The 12,510-nt window shown below is 47.1% G+C and overlaps 1 protein-coding gene across 3 annotated transcripts in view; it reads left to right on the forward strand.

Moving 5' to 3' along the window:
• Positions 1–12,510, forward strand: part of TNIK (TRAF2 and NCK interacting kinase) — a 200,852-nt gene that overhangs the window by 111,929 nt on the left and 76,413 nt on the right. For all 3 annotated transcript variants that reach the window (XM_064164894.1, XM_064164895.1, XM_064164896.1), the window contains exons 5-7: positions 7,407–7,517; positions 9,912–10,002; positions 11,364–11,494. In XM_064164894.1, coding sequence (XP_064020964.1) covers positions 7,407–7,517; positions 9,912–10,002; positions 11,364–11,494 — 333 coding nt within the window. The remainder of the gene's footprint in view (positions 1–7,406; positions 7,518–9,911; positions 10,003–11,363; positions 11,495–12,510) is intronic.

A 12,510-nucleotide genomic window follows, 5' to 3' on the forward strand; every position in this document is an offset into this window, starting at 1 on the left:
GTGTCTTACCACACTCACTGGAAAGAACTTCCTAACATCCAATTTAAACCTTCCCTCTGCCAGTTTAAACCCATTACTCCTCATCCTGTCATTACAGGACCTTGTCAATAGTCCCTCCGCAGCCCTCCTGTAGCCCCCTTCAGATACTGGAAGGCCACTCCAAGGTCTCAAAGCCTTCTCTTCTCCAGGCTGCAGAGCCTCAACTCTTGTAGCCTGTCCTCAGATCAGAGCTGCTGCAGCCCTCTGAGCATCTTTGTGGCCTCCTCTGGACTCACTCCAACAGTTTGGTGTCCTTCCTGTGTTGGGGGCTCCAGAACTGCACACAGTACTCCAGGTGGAGTCTCAAGAGAGCAGAGGGGGATGATGAGCAGCTGAGTTCTCCTGAGTAAGAAGCAGCTGAGGGAGCTGTGGTGGTTCAGCTTGGAGAAGAGGAGGCTCAGGGGAGACCTTATTGTTCTCTAAAACTACCTCAAAGGAGGCTGTAGCCAGGTGGGGTTGGTCTCTTCTCCCAGGCACCCAAGAACAGAACAAGAGGACATAGCCTCAAGCTGTGCCAAGACAGGTTCAGGCTGGACATTAGGAGGAATTTCTTCCCAGAGAGAGTGATTGACATTGGAATGGGCTGCCCGAGGAGGTGGTGGAGTCTCCATCCTTGGAGGTGCTTTAAGAGGAGGCTGAATGAGGCATTTAATGCCATGGTTTAGTTAATTAGAAGCTGTTAGGTGGTATGCTGGACTCAGTCATCTTAGAGGTCTTTTCCAACCTGGTTAATTCTGTGATTCTGTGAAGTTAAAGAGCTGCATGGAGGATATTTTGGCAGGTGAAAGTGGAGGTGTGCGTCACAAATCCCTCAGCCATTAGGAGAAAAAGGCAATTAATTATTCCATAAAGGTTGTTGCTATGATTTTAAAAATAAGCAGTAGGCTTATCCCTGTGTTGGATCAAGTGTTGCTTTCTAGTGGGTTTTTAGGAGGCATTGTGCCCATCTCTAAGATAAGGGCGTCCTGCCTGGGGGAGTCTGTGGTGGAAGTGGGCAAAGAGAGGATGGGCTGCAGGAAGTGAAGTGGTCCAGGAGATGGTGGAGACCCAGTTAATCAATTAACTGCTGCTTTTCAGAGTTAAACTCATTAAATTCCCTTTGCTCATCTCACATGTAAGGTGCAGGTCACCAGAGAGGTTTTTTTAGGGGGGTGGCAGTGGGAAATGGAGTATTCATGAGGAAGGGTGAATGTGATGAGAGGTGGTCCTATCTGTGGAAGGACCCTTCCCCAGTACAGTATGCTCCCTGATGGCTGCTGGAAACTCCAGGCCTTCTGCTTCATTCCCATGTGTTAACCACTGTATATATCCATAGGACAGCAGGGGTGCCACTCAGCTGGGTGTTTATCATCTGCCCTTGCCATCCACTGAAGCCGTGACTGAAGAAGCCCTGCCCTGCACGGGCAGTGGGCAGAGCAGGGTTTGCATAACAGGGGAACGGAGTGGTGACTGGTGGCAGCCCAAAGCAGAGCTCACTCAGTGCAGAGCCCTCCCAGGGCAGTGCCTGCTTGGCAGTATGGTCCCTGGGGGCCAGCAGCGCTGACTGCCGGTGGATGATGGATGGCTGCCATGGCAACCTTGCCGGCGCCCGGAGCTGCATCTGTCACCAAATGGGGAAAAACTGCTAACAGGCAGGTTGCCAAATACCTGCTTGTGGTGAGCACGGTAGGGTGGCCTCCAGCCTGGCCTCTGCAGCAGGCAATCTGGGGCAGCTGAGAGAAAGAAAGGATTGAGGTGATTTAAGGCCAGAGGCTATGTCAGGATGGCACAGCCGCATGCTGCTCAGGGCTGTCACTGTGTAGCTGCAATGTGCTTTTGCACCATATCAAGCCATAGGGGCCCATTGAATAGCTGCAGGGTGCTACAGAGTCACACTGGGTATCTGGGGCAGAAAAATGGGGCCAGTGAGGCTACATGAAAGCACTGGGGTGTACCTGTGCAGCTCAGATTGCTCTTAATCTGCTTACAGGCACTAGAGAATATTTTTGGGCAGTTGCTGATACCTGACATAGCAGGAATTAAATCCTGAAACACTTGAGAGTGGACAGTTTTAGCTGAGCTGTAGCTCTCTCTAGTCCTGCAGTCTTGAGGAGGTGTAGGGGGAGCAGGGCTGCTCCTCCAGCCCCCATCTGAGAGCCTAGGGTTAGCAGAGAGGCTTTCTGCTGCTTGTCTGGCTGAGTAAGCCAACGCTGTTTCCTTCTCACTCCTCTTCAAAACGATGTCAGTGCTGTAAACACTGCAAGGCTGTGAGCCTGGCTCCTTTCGCTGCCATTTCTAAGCTCAAAGCTTTCAGCCTGCTCAGGATCCGTGCTGGCAGCTGCCTGCCAGCTCCCTGAGGGTCACAAATTGCTTGGCTGGCCTGGACATGCAGGGAGGTATAGGCAGGGCACAGGCAGGCAAATCATTTAGCTATGAACATGTGCAAGAGCAGTTTGATGCCACCATCAGTGTGAGAGCAGGGCAGTGCTTGGCCCTGTTGCCCTCAGCCAGGCATCCTGACATAGGCACTGACATGGGCAGTTGGAACTTGTGCTTATCTTCCTACAGAATGTTTTAGTTGCTGCTAAATGCCAGTTCAATCAATATTTCTGTTTCTGAGAGGGGCACCAGCTTTTCTGCCCATCCCCCACTCACTGAAGGTCGTCTTATTTTTATGCTCCATCACTGTCTCCAAGTATCATGGTGTGTGCAATGAGGGAAGCTCTTGTAAAGAAGCCAGGCTGTGGGGTGTGACAGGAGGCTTGGGTGAAACTGCATTGCTTTTGGGTTCTGTTTTCATACACAGCAAGACGAAGGATTTGCTGCAGCACTTAGCCTGGGGGTGTTGTGTGCTTGTTTTCTGTAAAAGAAAAGTGAAATTGTTCATAGGCTGAAGAATAGGAGCACAGAGGATTTGGCTTAGAATCAGAATGAGTCAGGGTCAGAAGGGACCACAAGGATCATCCAGTTCCAACCCCCCTGCCATGGGCAGGGACACCCTACCCTAGATCAGGCTGGCCACAGCCTCAGCCAGCCTGGCCTTAAACACCTCCAGGGATGGAGCCTCAACGACCTCCCTGGGCAACCCATTCCAGGCTCTCACCACTCTCATGGTGAAGAACTTCCTCCTCACATCCAGTCTGAATCTCTCCACCTCCAGCTTTGCTCCATTCCCCCTTGCAGTTGGATGGTTTTGAGGGGTTCCTCTGGGCAAGCTGGAGCTGCTCACTGTCAGCCAGATTGAGGTTTATGTACTGGGGGTGCTCAGGTTTGAGCCCTTCCCAGGTAATGTACACCAGCAATAGGAACAGAGCTCTTACTAGCCATGGCCAGACTGGAGGTGATGGTTGAATTGAAAGCTGCCAAGGCTCTTTAAACAAAAATTTCATGCAGCAGCAGGACACAGCAATTTACAGCTGCTGCTTCTGAATTTCCATTGCTTAAGAAGTTTGCTGTCAGTCTGATATGAAGAGCTCAGCAAATGGTAAATGAACTGTGTTTTAAAACACTTCCTCAGTAAATGGCCTTGCAAATTAAATTTTAGGAGATGATCTTACCTTTGGCCTGTCTTGATGATAATTTTAATTATGTTTAACAAAAGTTCAGTCTGCATTTCAAGTTTATTGTCTTCCCCCATCATGACTTCATCCTTTAACAAGATTGGTAATGATGCAAGTGTGCGCAGGAAAACCGTCACTTGGAGGAGACGTGGGACTGGTAAGGAGGTGTGGTAGTGGAAATGCTGTTTGCAGCCTTTCCTGAGTGTGCTAAGCTCTGTCCTAAAATCAGCTAGAACTTTTGTTCCGTTTTATTTTCTCCTGGAAGGCTTTTGGTTGGTTTCTAACCTAAATACTCCCACAGCATTTCCCCTAGCAATTGCATGAAAAGGCCAATGGTTGCCCTGCTGAAGGTCAAGCCTCCCAGAACAGAGGTTTTGCCCATCAGATGTCAGCCCAGAGAAGAGAAGGCTTCAAGGAGATCTTGTAGTGGCTGTCCAGTATCCGAAGGGGCCTACAGGAGGGCTAGGAGGGACTATTTATAAGGTCTTGTAATAACAGGACGAGGAGTAATAGGTTTAAACTGGAAGAGAGGAGAGTTAAACTGGATATTAGGAAGAAGTTCTTTCCAGTGAGGGTGGTGAGACACTGGCACAGGTTGCCCTGGGAGGTTTGGCTGCTCCCTCCCTGGAGGTGTTCAAGGCCAGGTTGGATGAGGCCTTGAGTGACCTGTTCTAGTGGGAGGTGTCCCTGCCTGTGGCAGGTTTGGAACTGGATGAGCTTTGAGGTCCCTGCACTGTCCCTGGAGGTCTTCAAGAGAAGACTGGATGGGGCACTTGGTGCCATGGTGTAGTTGACTGGCTAGGGCTGGCTGAGGTCTCTTCCAACCCTGATGATACTATGATACTATGATACTATGATCTTGGAGGTATCTTCCAACTTGGTTGATTCTATGATTCTAAAGCATTCTGTGATTCTGTGTCCCTCAGCTCTCCTTGGCAGACAGCTCCTCAGGCAGCCTCTCCATCTTTCTGCTGCTCCTTTTCTTGGAGAGCTGGTGGCAGAGCTTTCAGGGGGTGCCTTGCTGGTAGCCACACATGCACGCTGCGGAGCCCCCTTGGCCCCTGCCCAACTGGACCTGGAGCCTGCTGGGGCTGCCAGAGGTCTGCTGGGGCTGGGTGATTTTCCTTTAGGTGTTACTGGACTCTGCAGCTCTTAAAAAGCTGAGTTGGAAACACTCCTGGGAGTTTCTCGTTCCCTCTCTCTGTTTTTCCCTTTACTCTCCAGGAGATTTCACCATTACAGATTTGGGATACATCAGCAGGTGGCTGCATTAGTCACCTCCTGGTGCAAAATTAATCTTTGCCCTGTGGAAATCAAGGACAGGGCAGAGCACCAAGTGAACTGCCAGCTCCATAAAGATAATCTGGCAAAATTAATGGATACACTGTGTACTGGAATAGGATTTCTTCCATCTCTTCAGCACTGTGATTATCGTACATAGCACAGCAGAATCTTCTTCCTGCTCCACATCTTGGTGAGAGCCTCTGGATGAATTTCCATGAAAGGGAATTGGAGGGGGCAGCTTTTGGGTTGGAACCTGTCTGTGGTTGGCTTAGCTACTCAGGTTTTGCATTTCCAAGCTTGCTGCCGTGGTACCCCAAAGGTCCATTTAATCAGCACCATGTGGAAATGCTGATATTCTCCATGTGACAGTGTGAGAAGAGAGAGAGGAGAGGCAACCTTGAAACCAGGTGGTTGTAGTGGTTTGGGTGTTACCCTCTTCCCCCCCACACCCCTGAATTCACCAGACTAGGCTCAGTCAGCTGGACTGCATTAAGGAAGCTGGAAGTTAAGGGAGCTGGAAGTTAAGGAAGCTATATTTACAGCTTGGCACAATTCACAAGCATATAGATACAATAGATTACAAACATTTACTGCTATATACAAGTTAAAAGTAATACAGAAGTACAAAACCCCTTCTCGAGCAGACAGACTGCCTGAGAAGACTCCCAACCAACTCCCCTCCTCCTTTCCACCCTCTCTCTTATCTCAGGATCCCACTTATATGCAGAATGAGCTGGAAAAGGTCAGCAAGAGGTGTTAGGGAGGAAATTATTAGTTGGGTTACACAGATTCAGGCAGAGAGGTTAGTACAGCAAGCAGGCAAGCCACAGGCTGCCCTTATCTTTGCATCCTTGTTTTGCTGTGTCCCAGCAGAAGGAGTAGGTAATATAGACATCACCATTATTCTCCTTTCACAGCCAATAATCTAATTTCTCTCATAAAAATGTTCTAATTAGCCTCAAACCAGCACAGTGGTCCATTACTTTCCATTTGGTGAGCAATGACAAACTCCTGGTTTAGGCTGTGTGACCCAGCTGGATTCCACTGGAGTGGAAGAGCTGTGGAACAGCTCCACTGGGGTGGAGTTGCCTTTGCATGGGGCAGACTTTGGCCAGTCACACCCCTCTTTCTTGAAGCCAATTTCCTGATGTAACTGGGATATGCAAAGAATTTTTCATGTCAGATTAGGAAGAGAAGAGTAGAGAAACTCAATATCAAAACTGAAGACAGGAGCAAGGTCAAAGCCAGCTAAGGTGTAGTCTGCTCAAGTATTTTATTTAACCTGGAGGTTTATGTCTGGATTTGGTGGTGGTTTATTTATGCCATCTGAGCAATGTGGTTAGGAGTAACCCTTTTGCAGTTTCCTTCCCCTCTTCTCTTAGCCTATGAATTTAATCAAGTGACATCATTTGCGTGCAGAAGATTAAATACTGTGTAAGCTGCATGCAATAAGTATCTTTAAACATGTGCACTGAAGGATCTGGCAAGGCACAGCTTGTGAGAGAGTATCTTTTAGTACCAAACTGGTCTCGTTGGAAAACTTAGGTTTGCATCTGACAGAAACTCATGCACAGGTCTTGGAGGAGCCTGGTTGTGTACGTGGGCTGTGCTCGCTTTCTGGAGCGTGCTGCTGGCTCCTGCACTTCCCAGGGATCTGTGATGTCCCTGGGAGGCACACACACATCCCATGCTATTTTTGCAAGGTTTGTTTCACAGTTGCTCAATGACAAGATGAGGCTTGGGCCTGGGTGAGATCACTGTACTTCTGTATTTGATATTTTGAAACTTTGGAAGTGGTACAAGTGATGGTGCCCAGTCTCATTTGAACTAGTCTGAGCAGTAGGACATCAGCTGTCTCTCTGTGAGCCTGAAGCTGCATGGCAAGCTTCTCCTCCAGGAGAGCTTCCTGGTCAAAAAGATGGTCAAAACCAGAGACTTTCTGGTAGAAAAAGATAAAAATTGAGATGTATACATGGTTTCCAAAGTTATATGAAGGTTTTTTCCAAGGTTGTAGGAAGCCTTCAAGCATCTGTCTTGTTGCCTGCATGTTTTCAGAGTTGGAACTCTTATATACAAGAGGTAGAGCTTTGGTTGTATTGCTGTCAATGCTAACCATCGATGGTAAGTGTGGAGTAGGGTATAGAATCATGGAATCAACCAGATTGGAAGAGACCTCCAAGATCATCCAGTCCAACCTAGCCCCCAGCCCTTGCCAGTCAACTAGACCATGGCATGTATGTAGCAGTGGGGTATGAGATTTCAAGGTTTCCTTTCAGCACTGGGCTGATTTGTTTCTTGTTGCCAGCTTTCTGGAGAGAAGCAAAAACTTTCAATCCTTCCAAGCCTTCTGACCATTTATTGTTTCATGTTTCTAACAAAGCCCACATGGGTCACAAGCTGATAGGTTTAAGATTATGTCTCGATGGCTCTGCATAGCACTGTGGCATCCCCACAGCTGACTGCCAGGGTCCTGCCCTGGGCTCAGGAGCCCACAGGATGCTGTGGGTGTCACTGCAGTAACTGCATTTTGGTTTCGTTTGGCAGCTGGTGATGGAGTTCTGCGGCGCAGGCTCTGTCACAGACCTCATCAAGAACACGAAGGGCAACACCTTGAAGGAAGAGTGGATTGCCTACATCTGCAGAGAGATTTTACGGGTACGTGGCCAGAGGGAGCTTAGTGCTGGGGGGTGTTGGAGTGTCACACTCTGTGCCTAGGGACACAGAAAGCCTTTGGCTCTGCAGGCTTTGTGGCTGCCTTGGACTGGAGCCTCTTTGGTGCCGGTGGGCATGAATGATTCATGTGCTTGTATGATGCATAATACATAAGACTTTTTTAATGGCCTTTAGCTCTGTTACTCCCCCCATTTTTAACCCTCTTTTTCCTTCAACAAAAGACATAATTTCCTTCAGCATTAATAGAGCAAAGGTTTATTTATATTACAACTGTATTTTCAGTTAACAGCAAGGTGAGGCCTAATGATGTCCGTGGAAAGAACCCTCATTGTTAAAAAAGACCTTATGTTTTATTAAATGCACATGGCTCTGGCTTTAATAAGGATGCTCCAGCATTTGTACCTAGGAGATAAATGTTTGACTGCAGTGTCTTAAAATGGAGAGTTTCATGGACTGGGAGATGGCAGCTGCAGCAAAGGCTTGCTGGCATCTTGCACAAGTGAGGTCAGATGATGTGATCATAATGGTTGCCCAACATTAAAAAGCTTCATGAAGTGAGGTTTTGTTCAAGAGAAAAGAAAAGTATATTGGGCGTGTGAAGAAAACCTGTAGAGGAGCCATTCAAGTGATAGGGCAATAGGAAATGGCCTCATGTTGTGCCAGAGCAGTCTTAGGTTGGGTATTAGGAAAAGATTTTTTTCCCAGAAGGGTTGTCAAGCCCTGGAACAGGCTGGCCAGCAAATGGTGGAATCATCACCATCCTTGGACATACTTAAATGTGTAGATGTGGCACTTAGGAACATGGTTTAGTGGTGGATTTGGCAGTGCTAACAATTGGACCTGACAATCTTAGAGGCTTTTTCCAACGTAGAGGATTCTGTCATTCTATGAGAGAAAATGAATCAAAATGACTGCTCCAAAAGGAGATGTCTGACACTGCTGCTGAGGCTGCCAGTGGTGTCCAGAGGTGACACAGCACTTCTCTGTTGACCCTGAATGCCACTGTCTGCACCAGTGTGATGTGCAGTGAAGTAGCTGGTGCTCTGGTGAATCAGTTGTATGGACACACTGCTTTCCACGCCAGGAAACCACAGTCACACAGGCTTATCTTAAATGTGTGAACTCTGGGAGCCTGCTTCCTAAAATAATCTCTGACTCATGTCCCAGGGCCACCATCAAGTGTCATCGCTTGCGTTTTGGCTGCGTGTTGGAGCGGTTGGTTCGTGACCTCTGTAGGGTTTTACATGGCAAATGGTTCCCACAGCTGTGCCACAGAGGGTGGCTTAGTCTTGTTCCAGGCGTTGACACTCAATTGTAGCTCTAACATGAGGCTTGAAGGATTTAATGAACTCCAGTGGAATTTTGGCTTTGCCTCCAGTGCACAAAGGTACCTCTAAGCAGGTATAACACGGCTAAAAAAAGAGTTCCTCTACAGATAGAATCTATGCCATGGTGGTGTCCCCTGGTAACAAGCATAAAATGACTAATAACTACCAGCAGTGACAGCAGAAATTATTTCCTCCCTCAAATAAGAATGTTTAATGTGAAATGTAAACCTAATGCAAAATCAGGTTTTGAAGCACTCCATCTTTTTCCTAAGCTGTTAGTACAGGTGGATGTTACTTTGAAACTGGAGTCATAAATGGATGAAACAGAAATGTAGGTGACAAAAAGAAATTAATGATCTAATTAAAGAAAAACAAAAAAAGAAAGGCAAAACAGAAGAGGTAGTTTAGCCTTTCAGACAGGCTTTTTAATTTGAGCTGTATCTCTGTTAAGGGTATGTGCAAGTAGTGACATCTTTGCATGGTAGCTCTATTAAGGGTAAGGGTACCTGCAAGTGGTGACATTTGTGTTTGCATGTGTAGCTTTTTCAGTACAAGCTTCCCTGTGGATTCCAGTCCAGCTTCTTATTCTGATAGAATAAGAGAATTGTTTCCTTCAGTTTCTGGATGATGGAAGTAAGGAAGGAGACAAACCTACTCTATTAATTCTGCCACAGAAATTACTCCCTAAGGGGAAGGGAGTGCATGAGGGAAAATGTGTCTAGAGCTGCAGAGGAATTTGGGTTAGTATGGATTCCTGCAGGAGCAGAAAAGTTTGGTTTATTCCCTCTGGAACTGCTGGTTCTGCAGTGGAGGTCACCCACTGCGGCATGTGTAGCCCATCGGTGGGCGTCTTGCTTGCTGGGCTTGTCCTCCCAGCATGTGACACAGGACAGTATTTGGAACACATGGTGACAAATAAAAGCATTCTCCCGTGTTTGACTCCAACTGTGAATCTTTTTGTTTCTGGAGCCTAATTGGATGAGGAGGAATGTCAGAAAATAACATGCTTTGAACTTGGACTCCGCTAACCTTTCTCTGAATTCTCTAGGGTTTGAGTCATCTACACCAGCACAAAGTAATTCATCGAGACATCAAGGGACAGAATGTATTGCTGACAGAAAATGCAGAGGTTAAACTAGGTAAGAGTAGAGGGTTAGAGCCCTTGGAAACTGCCCACGGGCTGGCTGGAGAGAAGGGGCAAAACTGACTTGTACATAACTTGGAGGAAAAGGATGGGCACTAAGAGCTGCTCTGTGTTTTTTCTCATGCTGGCCTCAGTAATGTGACCTTGGGTGTTGACTAAGCACTTCACAACCAACTGTCTGATTGGTGGCCAATTTCTGCATGCAAAGATACACCTCCAGTGGTGTTCAGACAGAACACCTGGGCACCTCTGCCATCAGGAACAGGTTATGCAATCAAGACCATTTCTTCATGCCCCAGACGGAAAATTGCCCTGTGTGCATCACCAGACGTTACTGAAGGCTGTTCCCTCCCAGCTCCATACCAATGTCCCATAGGATCACAATGCATCCAGTTTAGTGTGACATTATCCAAACTTGTTTTCCAAGCTAGCTTGGTGGAGAGAACTTAATTTGCAAGAACTACTGAGAATTTCTTACGTGGTGTTAAGTCACTCAGGAGAAGATCAAGCAGTCATGTGAAGATCACATGGAAGGCAGCAGATCAGCACAGCTGTGCTGATAATCCTCACTTGTCCAGCACTGATGTCATTAAGGCTGTCTTTGCATGCTTTTGATTTATGCTGTTGATGGAAGGATCCCTTACACTGGCAAAGTGAGGTGCAAGCCTTGTTTTCCCATATCTCCCCTCTCTCTTCACAGCAGAATAAAACCCCAGCTTAACAGATGGCACCACCAGGTCGTTTGGATTTGTGCTGGTGAAGATTCTTCTCTAAGGGGAAATTCTCCAGGGCAAATCTCCAACCATTGTGTTGCGCAAAGTGAATTTAGTGGACCATAGAGTATTCTCTCACTGATTTGATTTCATCAGTTTTTGCTTCGTTTTGCAGCTCTTTCCTTGACATTTCCCTATGGGCCTGTGTCCTTGGACTTTGCTTTCTTGAAGTCTTTTGCATTTCTGCCATTTCCACTAAGAGTTTAGGTAGAAACATGAGGCAATATTTGGCAGGCTTTAGTTCAAACGAGAATGCATAGAACAAAGGCTGCTCCTTATTCATGTTGCTAACCATGTTTCTCATTAGTATGAGGAGCTGTGATTTCTTTTCGTTGCCTCCTGGCAAAGAGGAAAAGGCACAGGGTTTCATGCAAAACCTGCACATCAGATGATCAGGTTTGTCCTTGACTGACCTCTGTTGATCCCAGCAGAGATCAAACAGGAATGTCTCTGGCCACATCTTTCTTTCCTGACCCTGCAGAGGATTCAGGCGGAATGAACTCAGTGTTTTACATTCAGCAGCAGAGTGTTGCTCGGGTTTATCTCTGACCTTACCATGCCCTCTTGTCTCTCTGATCCGCAGTGGACTTTGGTGTCAGCGCTCAGCTGGACAGAACGGTGGGCAGGAGAAACACCTTCATTGGAACGCCTTACTGGATGGCCCCTGAGGTCATTGCCTGCGATGAGAATCCTGATGCCACTTACGACTTCAAGGTACCCAAAAGAGCATCTTCCTCTTCTCCTCTATGTCATTACAGACATCAGTATGCAAAGTTAGCACATTTACCTGTAAGGCAGAGAAGGAATTAAAGCAGCACTTACTGGTGCTTGCTGTGAGAGCTGTGATCATAAACATCTGAAGAAGGTGCTTGGTGTGATCTCGGGTGTTATGCCTCTCAGTACCATCAACTTGAGCACTCAGAAATTTGGTGTGTTCTCACAGCTTTGAAACACGCACTGACAAGCAGCATAGTTTGCTCCTGCTCTCTGGCTGTTGGATTTTGAGATGCCAGTTCAGGTCCAATGTGAATCTTTGCCATGCAGCTCACATATCCAAATTTATTGTGAAGAAGCCTTTCCCTATACTGGGAAAGGTGTCAGACTGAGGCTTCCTACCTGCTAGTCTGCTTTTCAGTGCTGCACGTTTAAATACTACAGTCAAACATGCTGTATTTGCTCTATTTACTCTGGAGAGAAGTCAGGTCAGGTTTAGAAAGGGCAAAATCACATCTTCTGGCCTGCAGGCTGGTACTCACAGGGAGATCTGAAGGCTGCCACACAATCAGACATTTAGGGGGCTGACCTACTTTTCACATGTCTCTTTAGCCTGTTTGAAGTTTATTTTTGGATCAGTGGCAGCACAACATTGCTGCTGAGTTTTAACATGGCACAGAGCCCTATACCATGGAGCGTGTCTACAGAGAGGTTATGAATCCCATCTGCCCATTCCGACTACACTGAGCTCTGATGTTTAAAGCAGGGAGGGCTTAATGTTTTCTATCCTGTTTCTGCCTTACTGCAAGTCTTGAATGCACAGCTCTAGAAATGTCCTTTGGTTTCTTGTAGCATCTAAAACTTGAATTTCTGGCTCTAAACCCTGCCAAGGTCCGCTCACCATGTCCAGAGAGGAGATCAAGATACTGACCCATAAGCTTTGGGGGGAAACAGCTCAGATATGTGTGAAGCTTGGTGTACCCCTCTGGTCATGCACTTGCTGAGAGGTCACTTCA

This window comes from Pogoniulus pusillus, chromosome 26 (assembly GCF_015220805.1).
Source record: "Pogoniulus pusillus isolate bPogPus1 chromosome 26, bPogPus1.pri, whole genome shotgun sequence".
Taxonomy (NCBI): Eukaryota; Metazoa; Chordata; class Aves; order Piciformes; family Lybiidae; genus Pogoniulus; species Pogoniulus pusillus.